This window comes from Carcharhinus amblyrhynchos, chromosome 5 (genome assembly GCF_965287045.1).
Source record: "Carcharhinus amblyrhynchos chromosome 5, sCarAmb.v2.hapA, whole genome shotgun sequence".
NCBI lineage: Eukaryota > Metazoa > Chordata > Chondrichthyes > Carcharhiniformes > Carcharhinidae > Carcharhinus > Carcharhinus amblyrhynchos.
Genome location: NC_137328.1, coordinates 995,266 through 1,013,848, shown reverse-complemented (window position 1 = coordinate 1,013,848; position 18,583 = coordinate 995,266). Strand labels below are relative to the sequence as shown.

At 47.1% G+C, this 18,583-nt stretch overlaps 1 protein-coding gene across 3 annotated transcripts in view; it reads right to left on the bottom strand.

Annotated features, from left to right (window-relative positions):
* Window positions 1-2,536, bottom strand: part of bnc2 (basonuclin zinc finger protein 2) — a 449,449-nt gene extending 446,913 nt beyond the window's left edge. For all 3 annotated transcript variants that reach the window (XM_080188297.1, XM_080188298.1, XM_080188300.1), the window contains exon 1: window positions 1,983-2,536. In XM_080188297.1, the coding sequence (XP_080044423.1) occupies window positions 1,983-1,985 (3 nt within the window). In that variant the 5' untranslated portion in view covers window positions 1,986-2,536. The remainder of the gene's footprint in view (window positions 1-1,982) is intronic.
* Window positions 2,537-18,583: the final 16,047 nt, after the last annotated feature.

The following is an 18,583-nucleotide window of genomic DNA, read 5'->3' as shown; positions in this document are numbered from 1 at the left end:
CTTGTGGGTTTAGGTTTTAACACAGATGGGTATTTTCTTTTCATACAATCTATATCTTGTATATAAATACCAAACTTCCCATGCAAGTCCCAACCTCTTTCTTTACTGGCCACTTTTCCTGCCCCAGTCTTTTCCTGTACATCAGTTTGGAGTTATTTAATCTTAAACATGTTTTTGTGAAGCCGCTTAGAAAATAATCAATGTTTCTTTGGGATTTTAAGTGTCTTAGTGGCATCACAGAGGTACTTTTTTTTCAAAATTGATATGCATGGTAATTTTGAAAATTTCATTTGTTGTGTTTTGCAATTGTCAAAAACATTTACAAATCACATTTTTAATGGAGTGAAATGTTAAAGATGTGCAAGTTACTCCCACACACCTGAGTGAAACTATTGTTCCTCAGTAACAAGGTATTGTAATCCAGCATTAGTGAGTGCATACAAGGATAATAGCAGATTGCAAGGCTGGAGGTAGTCCTTTTTTTGCTGTGACTGTGAAGTACCATCAGTTTAACAAAGGCAGAGTGAAGTGGTTTAGCTATAGTGCTATCTCCTCTCGCTTAGTGCAGTCAAAGAAAAGCGAATCAATTTGCTAGAGTAAGATCAAATGGGAAAAAAAGGAACTATGGAGGAAGAGTCAGGGCAGTGTGGACAGCAAAGCAAACCTGTTCTTCATTAACTCAAGTCCTCATGGGATGTCACACATTACCTGTCCACTGGCTTATTGAACTACTCAAACTCTCCTCTCACTCCATTCTTCTGGGTCTCTGTGAATCATATCCTACTGCTGCTGACAAGTTAACAGGAGACTGTGGCTCCAACATGAAAGTGTTTTTTTTGTCTAAAGCAGCCTGAATTTCCAAAGATGACACACCATCCACTTGTGATATGCCAAGATGAAATAGAAGGTCTGAACTGGTCTCGAAGCTGCACAGATAAAAGTAATCAAATGACACTGCTGGAATGCAAATTGGCATTCTCGATTCCACCACTTACACAGGCATGAAACGACTCTGACAGGAATCGCCATTAGAACAAAATATTGTGTTAAGCAACAGACACACAGAGAACCCAGCAGGCCGAAACATTTCACAAGTGGTGAGTGAATAATAATCAAAAAATAAAATGTTCACTGTTGTCCTGTAAGGGTCTTCTGTCAGATGGAATGAAAAGCAATCAGCTGCCTCTCAGAGAAGGAGGTACAACTAAACTTAACTACGCACTAAACCTTATAAACTGTACACTGGGAGAGAAAGAAAGTGACACATGAATGCAGGTCACACTCCTCAGCTGCCTGCACTTGACAATTAGAGGCCTCCTCCACTTCAGACTGGCTTTGATCACTGACACTGGGCATGCCACATTAACAGAATAGCAGAAAAATCAGCAAGACCTTACAAATCCAATCAATGTATCTCCTGTGTAATGCTCATTATAGACCTCATAACCCTGAGAGTAAAAGGAGTGAGGGGAAAACTAACAAGCCAAGTCCAGGAGGAGGGGAACGGGAATGGTGGGTTACCGCATTAACTTTTACACACAGGGTCACAAATACAAAGTTACATACACAAAATCACACGCACAGACACAGACAGAAAGTCACACAAATATGCAAAATCACAGACACACACAGACAGAAAGTCATACACAGACACGCACACAGGCACAGACACACACACAAATTCGTACACACACACTGTCGCAGTCACAGATACAGACACACACACACTACCTTTCAGTTTCCCCCACAACCAATTACACCAAAACTGAAAATTAGAGAAAAAAATAAAATTCGATTTGGGGGAAAGACCCCCCCCCCTTCCCGAAACTCCAGAACATCCCGCCCTCTATTCGGGAGACAGGCCTCGAGATTAATGGGGGGGGGGGACTTTTCACTAACTTTTTGTGACACATCGGCACGAGTCACAACTTTCAGGAATCAGGTAAATAATTCGAGCGAAAATGAATCAAGGAGGTATTTACCATTTCTGCATGGTGTCCGGCTGTATGCCTTCAGTGAGTGTTCTTTTCCTATCTGAGTGGAGACCAGTTCAGGAAAGAATTGGAAAGTTTTTTCTCAGTGCTGTTTGTGGACAGATGTCGGATATTGAAATGTCTGCAGCGAACTTTGGGGTGAGGATGGGAGAGAGGCGCCTGGCTCCGGGGCTGCCTGCTTTGCTGTGGCTGTGAATCTTCCAGTTTGGTCTGTGTGGTTCAGGCTCCCCCAGCCTCAGCTCCCTGTGCCCGGCTCCGGGGCAGCCGCTAGACCCGCTCCTGCTTTCGGGGGCAGCCTCTCCGCTTGCGGGCTCTCATTCCAGGGGGGGTTCGCCACTCGCCAGCGCCTCGCTAACCGCTGTGTCCGCCACAGGCGCCGCGGAGAGGAATTCAATTCTCCCAGTCAGAATGAGAGCAAAGTGAAGTGGCCCAAAGTAAGCGGGCGGCTCCTTTCATCTGCCTCTGTCCGTCTGTCTGTCTGTGTGTGTGTGTGTCTGTGTGTCTGTCTGTGTCTGCGACTCGCCTCCTGCCTCTGAGCAACAGCCCAGGCACAGTGAGTGACAGAGCCCACAGCCTGCTCCGCACTCACTACCACTCACACTCACCATCCCTCAGACTCATTCACTCACACTCAACACAACTCACACACTCACCATCACTCACACTCATTCACTCACACTCACTCACATACACACTCACACTCAGTCACTCACTACCACTCACACTCACTATCACACTCAATCACTCTCACCATCCCTCAGACTCATTCACTCACTCACACTCAACACAACTCACACACTCACCATCACTCACACTCATTCATACTTACACTCACTCACTACCACTCACTCACATCCACCCACACCCACCCATACCAACTCACACCCACTCACTCACTCACTCACCCCCCCCGATCCAACCATACCCACCCACACCCACACATTCACACTTATCCTACTCACCCCCACCCACCCCACTCACTCACCCACACACACATCCAAATCCACTCACCCCCAACCACCACACACACACACACACACATTTATCTATATCCACCCCAGCCACGCCACACCCATCTCACCCATGCCACACTCACCCCACCCACTGCCCCGCCCCACCCCACCCCACCCCTCCAACCCCCACCCAACACCTCCACCCCTCCACCCCACCCACCCCCCACCCCACCCACACCCCCCACCGCCCCCATCTCCACCTCCAACCGCAACCCCACCCTCACCCCCACCCCCAACCCCACACCCACAACCCACCACACACCCACACTCCATCACCCCACCCCTTCAACCCCCACCCACACCACCCCTCTCCACCCCCCACCCACCCCAACCCACCCCACCCCCCTCTGCCCACCTCCCACCACACCCCCCTCCGCCCTCCACCCCCCACCCCATCCCCCTCACCCTCACCCACCCCTCCCAACCCCCACACACCCACCCCCCTGCCTACACCCACACCACCCCCTACAGCCACCCACCCCACCCTTCTCCATGCCCCCACCCACCCCACCCCCGACATGCCCCCACATCCTTCCACGCCCCCACCCCACCCCCCTCCGCCCCCCACCCACCCCATCCCAACCCCCTCTGCCCCCCACCCACCCCACCCCAACCCCCCACCCCACCCCTCCTCTCCCACCCCACCCCTCCCACCCACCCAACCCCTCCCACCCCTCCCACCCCACCCCACCCCATGCACCCAACCCACGCACCCCACGCCCGCCACCCCCCCGCCACCCCCCCACCATCCCCACCCACACACCCCCACCCACACCCCACCCACACACCCCCGCCCCACCCACACACCCCCACCCCCACACCCCACCCACACACCCCCACCCCAACACCCCACCCACACCCCCACCACCCCACCCACACCCCCACCCCCATGCCCCACCCACCCCCCCACCCCACCCACACACCCCCCACCACACACCCCCACCCCCACCCCACCCACCCACCCCCCCACCCACACACCCTCACCCCTGCCACCCACCACACCCCCCCCCCCCACACACACCCCACCACCCTCCACCCCCCCCCCCACCCCCACCCCCCCCACCACCCCACCCACCACACACCCACCCCCACCCCCACACCCCCACCCCACCCCCACACCCCCACCCCACACCCCACCCCACCACCCCCACACCCCACCCCACACCCCCACCCCCCACACCACCCACACCCCCCCCCCACACCCCACCCACACCCCCACCCCCACCCCACCCCCCACCCCCCACCCCCCACCCACACACCCCCACCCCCACACCCCACCCACAGACCCCCACCCCACCCCCCACCCCCATACCCCCACCAACGTACCCCCATACCCCCACCCACACACTCCCATACCCCCACCCACACACCCCCCCACCCACACGCCCCCACCCACACACCCCCACCCCCCACCCCCCCACCCTCTACCCCCTGCCCACCACCCCCCACCACCCCCACCCCACCCACACACCCCCACCCCACCCACACAACCCCACCCCCCCACCCACACACCCCCATACCCCCACCCACACACCCCCCCACCCACACGCCCCCACCCACACACCCCCACCACCCCACCCACTACCCCCTGCCCACCCCCCCCACCACCCCCACCCCTCCCACACACCCCCACCCCACCCACACAACCCCACCCCCCCACCCACACACCCCCACCTCCAACCCCCACCCACACACCCCCACCTCCAACCCCCACCTCCAACCCCCACCCACACACCCCCACCCACCACCCCCAAACCCCCACCCCACCCCACACCCACCCCACCCCTCACCCACCCCACACCCACCCCACCCCACACCCCCAACCCCCCCAACCCACACCCACCCCACCCCCACCCTACCCCACACCCACCCCCACCCTACCCCACCCCACCCCACACACACTCAGCTACGCTCCCCTCAGTCACACCAACCACACTCATCCAGTCACCCACACAAGATACCCATACAAGATATATACCCAGTTCTCACTCACCACATATTCATGAGCTCACATTTGAATTGCATTGCTACTGGCACCAACACACAAGCATGGGTACATTTAGCATATTCACACCCATTCACACTCTCTACACCAACATCCAATCTTCACACAATGCACACACAAAGTCCACCCTATACTATTCACGTCTACAATCTTAGTGTAAAATTAGACTGACATAAATACATATTTGGATGCACAATCATGACCACATACATTTACACCTTCCAAAATCACAAGCAGTTCTGTGTATTGCTAACATGGAGACAATCATACCTGTAAAGCCACAGACAGAAACACATACCAATTCCATTACCCATTTCTACCATAGACACATCCACAGACACAAGTAATATTAACATTCAGAATTTTCAATAGACTTAAACATACACACATTATATCAAACATGACATTTATATAAAGCACAGAATCACAAGTATACACTCAGATATACTTATACTTTCACAAACCTCATCACATAATATTCACTCCCCATAAAAACCCACAAATACACATCCACAACATTGTACTATACTGAACCATTGCACCATGCACACAGATACAAAACACATCCATGTACACACGCATCCACAAATATCATCATTTTCACTTCATGCTCATAGTTATCACAAATACATACACACACACACACAAACTCAAAGAGAAACTGCTACATATACAGTGCATATTGATGTTCACTGTTAAATGCACCACTTACCTAATTCACTCCATGCAAAGGAGCACAGATACCGACCCACATAAATATCGGAGAAATTCCTGAGGAATGTCAAATACTCGGAAACAGCAAATGCTAATTTAACCAAGAAAGTTGATGCATACAAAGCAATCATTCCCAGGTATAGAGAACAACACTCAAAGACCACAGCACGTTAATCAGCACATTAAGGAGGACACAAATATAAAGGACTTCCAGCTTTTTCTGTTTTAATTTCAGATTTCCAGCATCTGCAATATTTTACTTTTGTATAAATATGTCCCTCCTTGTCTGGACTTGTTTACAATCCCTTTGTTAAAATGACCAGATGCTAGGGAACATACAGTACAAGTGACCTGTTCCTCTAGGTGCTGGATTCATTGATTTATAGGTCGGTGGGGTCGGAACAGAACTCTGTGCGGTAATAGACAAAGAAAGGGCTGAATTCTTCTAATGTGTGTCACTCAGATTGCTCAACAAACTGGGGATATTTCTTTAGAATTCAAGGAAAAATGAGATAATATTTTTGACACTAAAGTTCAGTTGTCAGTTCAGCTATAGTTCTTTGAACAGTATATGTAGATGTCAATGTGAAATTGGGTACTGCATCTCAGGCAAAAAGGAAGAAGATGAGTCAAAATTGTACAGCAATTGTCAAGGCAAACACAAATGAGTCAGTCTTCCTAAAATAATGGGAGATGAGATTTAAGTAGTGGTTCCAGATACAGCTATTGGAAAGGCAGGTGAGTTTACTCTGGTGGAGAGGATCAATGAAAAACAGATAACATTTAAGAGACAAACTGTGGTTCATCACATTGACACTTCAGATGAGCAAGATTGTTCTTGAGGAAGGGGAGATAGCCAATCAGTTCCCAGCTCTGCATCACAAAGGTACATTCATTATTCCATGCAAACAATACCTATATTGGTTTGTGTTCTATTGTCAGGGATGGTGTTCAGTTCAGTTCCAATTATTGATTCCAGATAAGAACAGCAAACTCTCCGGATATCCTGGCTGATGACCTTCCCTTAACCTTTTCCGCTAATCTTTTATCTCATGCTGCTTTGGTGGCTGATTGGTTTCAAAGTGGTGCTTTTGCCTCCATAGTAACAATGACCACACTTGAAAAGCAATCCTTTAATTGGGAAATGTTTCAGGATTAAACTAGTTCATCTGTAACATATTTGGTTTCATTTATCCTTTCATGGGATGCGGACATCACTGGTGAAACTGTCACTTATTTTTCATAGAACATAGAAAACTCCAGCACGAACAGGCCCCTTGGTCCACAAGTTGTGCTGATCATATCCTTACCTACTAGGCCTTCCTATAACCCTCAATCCCATTAAATCTCATGTACTCATCCAGAACTCTCTTAAAAGACCCCAACGAGTTTGCGTCTACCACCACCGATGGCAGCCGATTCCACTCACCCACCGCCCTCTGAGTGAAAAACTTACCCCTGACATCTTCTCTGTACCTACTCCCCAGCACCTCAAACCTGTGTCCTCTCGTAGCAAACCTTCTTGTTATAAATTTTAAAATTTTGTTTTAAATTTTATTCCTTTCTCAGAGTCACTAAGCAGAGTGGACTGAGCAAGCCCTGAATCCACCACCTTGCTCCAAGAACTAATTCAAATTCAAATTGAAGTCAATTCATGGTCCCACGAGGGAGACATACTGAATCCAAGCTGACAAGCTCAGGTACTACCCCTGATCTCGAGCTTGATCTTAGCCAAAAGGCTGCAAAGTGATGATTTATTGGTTGTTCCTAATTACTCTGAGGTGATGGTGATGGGTCTTTTTCAACTGAATGGCTTCCTGGGGTGTGGACTGGTTTCACATTTTGATCAATGCAAGCCAAGTAAACTTTCTTCCTTAAAGGACATTAATGAACCAGTTGGATTTTGTTTTGCAAAAATCTTATAGTTTTGTGGCCATTTTTACTGACAACAGTTTTCTTTTATCTGAATTCAATTCTCAAACTACCACGGTAGGATTTGAATACATCATCTCTGGATTATTAATTCAGGCCTCTGGGTTAACTGGAGCACTATTGTAACTATTTAGACAGTCTTAGCAAATGTCATGAGAAACTACATTGATCCCACATATACAACACTAGCTAAGTTGCTGTTGCAGCGAGCTGAGATAAACCTGATAGGCCAAATGGCCCTCTATCCCTGTTGTAATTATTCGAGGACTCTGTTCTCTGACTTTAATTTTTAAAAATTGCCACAATATCTGGGCATGAATGAACAGAGAAATTGCACTACCTATCATACTTACTTTGTGAATAAATATATACAGAAACCCCACCCTTCTTTATATATGCATACATATGCAAAATTCTCAGCAGAAATAACATCAGTTGTATCCGCAAAGGCAGAATTAACCGACTGCAAACACCAAGCCCAATCCTTTTCAGTCAAACGTGCACACAGAACCCGACCACCTGAATGCTCACTCAATACCTGCTCTAATTATATTATTCACCATGTTTTCTTCAAACAGAATTAGTTTTTATGCAGCTGGAAACACACTCCGACCTGCAGCCACACACACAAAAAGATAAAAATATACACAGGAAATGACAGACACAGCTGACAGTGAGAGTGTCTACATTGCATCAAGAGGCGGTCAGACAGGGCAAACTACAGCACAAGTTACTGCCCATAAGAGGGAGCAATAACCATCCCCAAAATACAATGGAAATAAATCAAGGTAAATCAGACGGCTTTGCAAAGACACAGTGACAAAAAGCAACAGAAAGGGGTGAGAGAATCGAGGTGTGGTTGAAAGAAAATACAATGAAATAATACATAATGAGGGCATCTGGAAAAATAACTGAAGGAGGAGTGAAATATAACAAGTAGGGAATTAGGACGGGCTGGATTTCTGCTTTCGTTGCTGCCATCAAAGTTTGCTTGGGTCAAGTCACAGGTCTGTTGATGGACGGGAGACCCAGACTGAAGCTTGTCTCCAATCTTTGTCCATTTAATGCGGTTACGAACGCCAATAAGACTGAAATCCTTCCCTGTCTGCTATCTGTCCATGTGCTCCTTCAGGTGCTGAGTGTCCGGGAGGGGGGAGGCAAGCTGCCCAGGAATTTACAAGGTTAAGAATTTTCAAATGAAGAACGTGGGCAAACTCCCTCGGGGAGAGAGAAGAGATACGGAAACTGGGATAAAAGTAACAACAACAAAAAAGCACGTTTTTATGTCAATGTGTAAAACAGAAAGATGAGGATGTGAAAAAAATAAAGGATGCATTAATAATTGGAAATGCATAAAATGTATTAGATTGAAACGAGGCAATGTTCTGAGAAAATGAAAACGAAAATAGAAAAATGACAAATGTAACATAGTTAAAAATTAAATTGTTAACGAGAAATTGAAAAACAAGGAGAAGGAATGAAAAAGACAAAATATAGATTTGCATTATTTTAATTAGTGTTCAGGAAAATGGAGGGCACAGGCTATTGATGCCATGAAATCTAGCTCTGCTATTCCAGATGCTTTGTAGAAACAAATCCCCTCCCCAAAAAAGACAAGGCAAACTAAACACTCAAAACTGGGAATACAATCAGAGTGGTGAGTGTACTGGGGAATGTAGCAGGGTGAAGTATTACTTAAACCATAGAGGAAACAGTGCATCACATTAAAAAAGTGGGAAGATTTATGAATAAAATATTAATTTGGTGGGGAAATGATCCGGATTATTGCGACAGGAATGAGTGTGTGTACTGTACAACCCAAAATACTCCTGGAGGACGGTAACAAGTGGGTTAAAATTCAACACCATGACATTTAACTGAACAAGATACGTCCTAGCTTGTCCCAACACTAATTAGAAAATAATTATTGAAAAATGGGGATATTTTCTCCGCAATGAACATCTATTTAAAAAAATATCTAAAGGAAGCTACATGTCAAAGTACAAAACTCAGTGGCACGGTTACTCCGATCAGTTGTAATAAAGAGGTTATATTTGTAAACTTCTGGATCAGAAATTTGCACAGCCCATCAGTTTATTGATTTAGCTCCGAACTTCTGGGAGTGTGGGGGATGGAGGGGATCGCGACTCAACATGAGAGTTTTCAAGTTTTTTCAGATTAAAAAGTAATCCCGTTCGAAATCTAAATTCATGGGTTTTTTTGTTTCAAAAGTGATGGTTTGAATTTCTGAAATTGACACCATTGGGAAACAGTTTAATAATAAAAAAACGAAGTACTTCGGCAATGCTTGGAAATGGAAATAGTTGCAAAAAGAAGCAGTCACTCCGCTAATTCCTTCCTCATCCTGGGACTTCTGACTGTTCCCATTCTGCGTGAGCTGCTCCCCACTCTGTCATACTCCAACTCGACTTTCGTCGGCAAAAATGATGTCTTGTACAGTACCCAACTAAGTGATGTAAGTGTATGGAGGTGTTTGCATTCTGTGACGAAATTTTGCCTAAATTAAACCCCCCCCCCCCCCCCGCAATTCAGGACCGAGATCCTGAATTTAAATTAATCCAATGGACCAAGGTGCAATTTCAATTTAGATGTGAATTAATTTTGATTTACAGTTTGTGCGATGATTTTAAATTACCTTTTTATTGCATTATTTACCTCTGTAATTTTTTAAAATTTTTAATTGTTAATTAACAGGTTAGTTGAGACGTCCTGTTTTGCCATGGGCGGTGTGTAATGAAGCCTGTGTAGGGTTTCCACCAGCGCCCTCAAGTTAAAGTCACTCCCACAGACAACCCTGAGAGTGACCCGGGAGAAACACAGTTCGCGTTGTCCATGGAAATAACACAGCGAAAAGCCGTACATTCAAAGCAGCAAGGATATGAAGTGACCCCCCCACTGTTCTCATTCCGTTTTCCCATTGTTACAGTACACTTAGCTGTCTGGGGAAAGTGCAGTGCATAAATATATACAGATGCCACACCTTCCCACATATTGTTTATATTTATTTATTACACATTTGGATTAAAATGATCCATGTGGTTGCGGAAGAACTGTCATGTTTGAGAGAAAAACTTCCAACGCTGCCCATTAATTAGTCCCAGCTGGCAATTGTCTACAGTAAATTGAGAAAGTGGACAAAATCCTACAACAGAGATGAAAGAAGTCTTGGCTACTTCACAATCCCTCATTGGCTGCAAAATACTTTGGGCTATTTTGAAATAGTGAAAGGCGCTATAAGAATCTAAACTTTTTCCTTCACCCGTCACCCACAAGTCAATTAGTGTGTAGGAATATTGACCAGAAAGATGTTAATCTGCAGTCTATAAAGGTTGCAGACTCTCTTTAGTTAAAAGCATCCAGCTCCATGGCTTGGAAACTATTTTTGATCAATGCTGGACTAATAAATAATGAAGTTGAATTGAAAGGCTATTAGGAGAATGCAGCACAGTGATTCCTCCAAAATTGTAACTTTGGTAACGCTCAAAACAGTTCCTATTTGATAATATCTGGACATATCCATAATATACATAGAAATGTTAGAAACTTCCTGCGCCTTTCTCATTTTGTCATGACACTTACATCCAACTTTATAATTGATTAGGTGCACTGGCCGTGCTAAATTCTCCCTCAGTGTACCTGACCAGGTGCTGGTGTGTGGTGACTAGGGAATTTTCACAGTTATTTCATTGCAGTGTTAATGTAAGCCTACTTGCGACACGCGTAAATAAATTTTAATAATAAGAAAAGTATTCCCCCTGATAGTAAAATCTGAGCACAATAATTATGTCAAATACTTTCAGAATGTTTTATCTCATTCTTTTCCCCAGTAACTGAAATTTCTAATGTCTAAAATAGTTATATAATCACAATCAAAATGTACACATTTCATGGTAAAATAAATTAAATTTATACATTGAGTTGTATCTTACAGACTTTATTTGAAGGCTTCTCTCCCTTTCTCTAAAAACACTTGATATTTCTGCCTAAAGTTATTATTCTGTTTGCGGATTCACAAAGGAATATAGGAAGAGGGACAGGCCATTCAGCCCCTCTCAGGCCTGTCCTGTTAATTGGGGAGTGCAACTAATTTTCTGGGATACATTCTCCCCATTCGTTTCGCTGAACTAGGTGACTTTGCTTTGATTTTTAAAATTTTCTGTTTAAGCCTTTTCCAATAGTAATTGGAAAAAATCTACGAGATGAATTTCAAAAGCTTTATTCAAATAAAAGTTATTTTGAATGTATTTTTAAAAGCAGGTGCACAGCATGCATTTTTTTACATTAACACTGCAATGAAATTACTGTGAAAATCCCTGAGTTGCCATGCTCCAGCACCTGTTCAGGTACACTGAGGAAGAATTTGGCATGGTCAATGCATCTAACCAGCACATTTTTTGGACTGTGGGAGGAAACCAGAGCACCTGGAGGAAACCCATACAGACACGGGGAGAATGTGCAAACTCCCCACAGACAGTGGCCCCAACCAGGAATCAAACCCGGGTGCCTGGTGCTGTGAGGCAGCAGTGCCACCCATATGTATGTTTGAAGAAGAATAAAAATGACAGTGTTCAAATGGTAGATTTTGTGATGGAGCCTCTCCTGAAGAATAATTGCGGAGGAATGAAACTTGTGGTTTCAGACCTGTCCCAAATTTGGGAATGATGTCATTTACTACACTATCAACAGAACTCCAGATGGGATTCCTGAGTTTCACCCTACACTGGAGAATATGTTCTTATTTCAAAAAAAATTCATTCTTGGAGTGTGGGTGTTGCTGGCTATGCGATCATTAATGACCCATCCCGAATTGCCTTTGTGAAGATGCTGGTGAATTATCTTCATCAGCTCTTGTGGAAGTTTTAAGAGATGGAATGGCTCTGATGGCACAGAGCTTCCTCACTCTGCCCTGTTAGAGCCTGCAGTCACCCCCAGTGGCAGTTCTAGGATGGTGCTGTTGCTGCACCCGCTGCTTCTCATGTCAAACTTGCCTACTCTGCTATCTTTGCACTTGAACGGGAGGGCAAGAGAGAGAGAACATGGTCAAAGGTGAAGAGAAAATGCATCATGGCTATCCCTCTTCACACTGCTCCTCCAATCACAGAGTTCTGGATAGAAAGGGACTGTGAGCCATGGGCTGTATGTTGGACAACCGTGATGTGCGATGATGGAAGGTGCAGCTGAAGAGATTTTGATGAACTTTTTGAACATGATGAAAGGTTTAGCAGGGCTCTGGAATCTGGAAGAGAGTTCCAGATTGTGGGGTGGAATAGCAAGGGGTTTGCTCATTGGTGAAGGGGAAGGAGGTAGGATACATTGAAGTTCAGAATTGGAAGAGTGTAGTGTGTAAACATAACAGTAGATGAGGTTGTAAGTAGATTGTAGTGAGAACATGACTTTTTAAGAAGAACAAGGATGTGGAATTCAATGTGTTGGATAACAGGGAGCCAATGGAACTGTATGTGAACAATGCTTACTACAGGGGGGGAATTTGACTGTAAGGTTCTGCATGAATTATAGATTGTGTCTGGAAAAATACAGGAGAGGGGATCATTGAACAAGCTGATCACGAAGTTAATAAAGACTTGAAGATGTGTTTTGCCATGAATAGAGGGTATGTGAGGTTGCAGGGGGCAATGTTGTAACGTTGGAAATAATCCAAATGTTTGTTTTGGAGGTGGGATTGGAAGCTGGGTTGACAGTCAAATATCAGCTGGCGATTTCTTCATGTAGGTTTTATCCTCTGTGAGAAAGCTGGAAGGCAAATGGAATCAAACACTATGATGCAGAATTTCTACTGAGGGCCAGGTAGGGTTGACTTTGGGGTTGTAAATGTTGACTTGGAGAAAACTGTAGCTCATCTGAAACTTGACATTACATGGGCAGTCAGATAACACACCCACAAGAGGAGTGGGAAGAGAGTAAATATTTCATTACAACAATATATCAGTTAATACCTTAATAATGGTTGACAATGGATAGGAACATTATAACTCCAGAGCTCTGTGAAAACAAAATACTTTATATTTCTGCACCTGTCATGACATCAGAATGTCCCAGGATACTTTACAGTCAGTGACGTACTTTCTTGTCAATGTTGTAGGAAATGTGGCAGCTAATTTATACACAGCAAGCTCCCAGAAACAGCATTGTGAGAATGACCTGATAATCTGTTTATTTTGATGATGTTGGTTAAAGAATAAATATTAACTTGAGACATTGGAAAGAACTCCCCAGCTCTGCTTCAGAATGGATCCAAAAACCTTTTATATGCACCTGAGAGACAAGATCTCTCATCCAAAAGATGACAACTCTGACAGTGCAACATTCCAACAGTACTGCACTCGAGTGTCAGCCTTGATTATGTACTCATGTCTCTGGAGTGGGGCTTGAAATCCCAACTTTCTGACTATAGCACAGAAGCTTTCTGCACATCAAAGCCAACATGGACTGAAATATACATTACCCTCAAAAGTAAGCTCTGCTGGCATTATGAAGAATCTACCAACAATCTCAAATTGCAACTCAAGTTGTGTGATCCTGCGAGAGAATTTCCCAGTACAATTAAAGTCTAAGACTAATCAGTGCTGTTAAAGTGCAGGGTGCCTCATCACTGAACTGAATCGCAATTATATAATATCCATACATTCATGCAAAGATGAACTTCAGCTGATGAAGAAACAGTGCTCCGAAAGCTTGTGATTTCAACTAAACCTGTTGGATTATAACCCGATGTCATGTGACCTCTCATCCACCCCGGAGCAACATCAGTATCTTCACTTCTGATAAGAGGTTAGTGGTAGCAATGTGAAATTGACCCAATTTACTTCACTGAGAGATAATTAACCAAAAGAATAGTGAAATACATTTATTCATTAAAGACTAGAAAGGTGTTTTATGTTCAGTAGACAAAATATGTTCCTGTCAGAAATTAAACAATTGAAAAAAATTCCAACCTCATCTTATGAATGATGGACTGGGGCTGGCACTTTCGCCTTCTGTGTGATGTGCATGGGTTATTTGACAAGAGCTATGGAATCTATTACTGGACACCCTTCTACTTTCAGGAGATCATGCACCAAGCAACTCAAGAACAGCTTCTTCCGTGCTGCCGTCAGACTTTTGAATGGACCTACCATATATTAGCTGATCTTTCTCTACAACCTAACTGTGACTGTAGCACTATATTCTGCACTCTCTCCTTTCCTTCTCCCCTATGTACTCAATGAATGGTATGTTTTGTCTATATAGCATGCAAGAAACAATACTTTTCAATGTATCCAAATATACATAACAATAATAAATCAAATCAAATTAGTATCTGTCATTAATTTTATTTATTGTAAACATTTTGCAAACTATAAGATTAGGATGACTTGAAAGCTTTATCTTGTTTATTACCTACTACACTATCACCCATGATCATTTTAGATGGTGCAGGAGGTAGTGGCATGATGGCACAGTGGTTAGCACTGTTGTCTCACAGTGCCAGGGACCTGGGTTCAATTCCTGATTTGGGTCACTGTCTGTGCAGAATCTTCACGTTCTCCCTGTGTTGGTATGGGTTTCCGCTGAGTGCTCTGGTTTCCTTCCACAGTCCAAAAGACATTCTGGTTAGGTGCATTGACTGTGCTAAATTCTCTCTTAGTGTACCCGAACAAGTGCTGGAGTGTGGTGACTCGGGGATTTTCACAGTAACTTCATTGCAGTGTTAATGTTAAAGTTCAAGTTTTATTTATTAGTCACAAGCAGGTTTCCATTCACAATGCAATGACATTACTGTGTTAGCGGTGCAAACCACTGTGCTGCCCACTAAGCCTACTTGTGACAATAAATTATAAAAAGGTGTGAGTGACTTATTTTTTAATCTTCTTTGTCTCTGCCATGGACAGATGGTGTTCGGTCCAAATCTCCAAAATCAAAAACAGCAAATACGTTCTACAAATACAAAGTACAATGAATTGTTTAGGGATCCTGTGAGGAATTGTGACTGAGGGCTATGACAGTGAGTAAATAATGAGTGAGAAAGCCTCTCCTGGTCACTCTGCCTCTGGCTCACATGATGTAGAGATGCCCGCATTGGATGAAGGAGCGGCACTCTGAAAGCTAGTGGCTTGTGCAACCAAATAAACCTGTTGGGCGTTAACCTGGTGTTGTGAGACTTCTTACTGTAGCTCAGTCTTTTGGGTCGAACCAAGTAAACAAACTTAAATTACATTCGGACAAAGAAAAAGGGGGCAGCTCCCCAAAAGGAAGGGGAACGGCCCGAACAGAAACAAAAAGTACAAAGGAAACTTAAGACACGTCAAATCAAAACGTGATTGTCGGGGACTGGAGCTCACACACACACACATGGCCCATCACAGTGTGGGGAGGGGCGGGGCCAGAGCGAGGAGGCGGGGCAGAGCGAGGGGGCGGAGTCAGCGGGCGGGGCCAGAGCGAGGGGCGGAGTCAGCGGGCGGGGCCAGAGCGAGGGGCGGGGCACTCCAGCTGCCGCAAAGTGTCGCACACCGGGGTGAATCTGCTCTAGGGCCGGCGGGCAGTTTGAACCGAGAGAAAGTGCCGGAGCAGCGGTGGCAGGAGCCGGGCCCCGGGATCCGGGAGGCGGCAGTGAGTGAGCGGGTTACCGCCGGGTCGGGGAGGTATTGAGCCCGAGGCCGGGGTTTTGTTCCGCCTCCAGTTTGTCTCTCCGCCGATACCGTCACCAGGGTAACGGCTGGGCAACAAGGTAACTGCAGCCTAAACAACTCCCCCATAACACACACCACCACCCCCAAAACCCCCCCGTCCCCAATAACCCCCAACACACACCAACCCCCAAAACCCCCCTGTCCCCAATAACCCCCAACACACACCAACCCCCAAAACCCCCCATCCCTGTCCCCAATAACCCCCAACACACACCAACCCCCCAAAACCCCCCCGTCCCCAATAACCCCCAACACACACCAACCCCCAAAACCCCCCCGTCCCCAATAACCCCCAACACACACCAACCCCCCAATAACCCCCCCGTCCCCAATAACCCCCAACACGCACCACCCCCAAACCCCCTCCCCTGTCCCCAATAACCCCCAACACACACCAACCCCCCAAACCCCCCCCCTCCCCAATAACCCCCAACACACACCAACCCCCCAAAACCCCCCCGACCCTAAACCCCCAACACACCACCCCCCAATAACCCCCCCGACCCCAATAACCCCCAACACACACCAACCCCCCAATAACCCCCCCGTCCCCAATAACCCCCAACACACACCAACCCCCAAAACCCCCTACCCCTGTCCCCAATAACCCCCAACACACACCAACCCCCAAAACCCCCCCGTCCCCAATAACCCCCAACACACACCAACCCCCAAAACCCCCCCGACCCAATAACCCCCAACACACACCAACCCCCCAATAACCCCCCCCGACCCCAATAACCCCCAACACACACCAACCCCCAAAACCCCCCCCGACCCCAATAACCCCCAACACACACCAACCCCCAAAACCCCCCCGTCCCCAATAACCCCCAACACACACCAACCCCCAAACCCCCCACCCCGTCCCCAATAACCCCCAACACACACCAACCCCAATAAACCCCCACCCCCGTCCTCAATAACCCCCAACACACACCACCCCCAAAACCCCCCACCCCTGTCCCCAATAACCCCCAACACACACCAACCCCCAAAACCCCCCCCGACCCCAATAACCCCCAACACACACCAACCCCCAAAACCCCCCCGTCCCCAATAACCCCCCAACACACACCAACCCCCAAAACCCCCCACCCCTGTCCCCAATAACCCCCAACACACACCAACCCCCAAAAACCCCCCCGACCCTAATAACCCCCCAACACACACCAACCTCCAATAAACCCCCACCCCCGTCCCCAATAACCCCCAACACACACCAACCCCCAATAAACCCCCACCCCCGTCCCCAATAACCCCCAACACACACCAACCCCCAATAACCCCCAACACACACCCACCCCCAATAAACCCCCAACACACACCCACCCCCAATAAACCCCCACCCCGTCCCCAATAACCCCCAACACACACCAACCCCCAAAAACCCCCCGTCCCTAATAACCCCCAACACACACCAACCCCCCAAAACACCCCCCGTCCCTAATAACCCCCAACACACACCAACCCCCAAAAACCCCCCACCCCTGTCCCCAATAACCCCCAACACACACCAACCCCCAAAAACCCCCCACCCCTGTCCCCAATAACCCCCAACACACACCAACCCCCAAAAACCCCCACCCCTGTCCCCAATAACCCCCAACACACACCAACCCCCAAAAACCCCCACCCCTGTCCCCAATAACCCCCAACACACACCAACCCCCAAAACCCCCCGACCCTAATAACCCCCAACACACACCGACCCCCAAAACCCCCCCGACCCTAATAACCCCCAACACACACCAACCCCCAAAAACCCCCCCCGTCCCCAATAACCCCCAACACACACCAACCCCCCAAAACCCCCCCGACCCTAATAACCCCCAACACACACCAACCCCCAAAAACCCCGCACCCGATCCTAATAACCCCCAACACACACCAACCCCCAAAACCCCCCCCGACCCTAATAACCCCCAACACACACCAACCCCCAAAACCCCCCCGACCCTAATAACCCCCAACACACACCAACTCCCAAAACCCCCCACCCGACCCTAATAACCCCCAACACACACCAACCCCCAAAAACCCCCCCGTCCCCAATAACCCCCAACACAAACCAACCCCAAAACCCCCCCGACCCTAATAACCCCCAACACACACCAACCCCCAAAACCCCCCCGACCCTAATAACCCCCAACACACACCAATCCCCAAAAACCCCCCACCACTGTCCCAATAACCACCCGTCCCAAAACCCCCAAC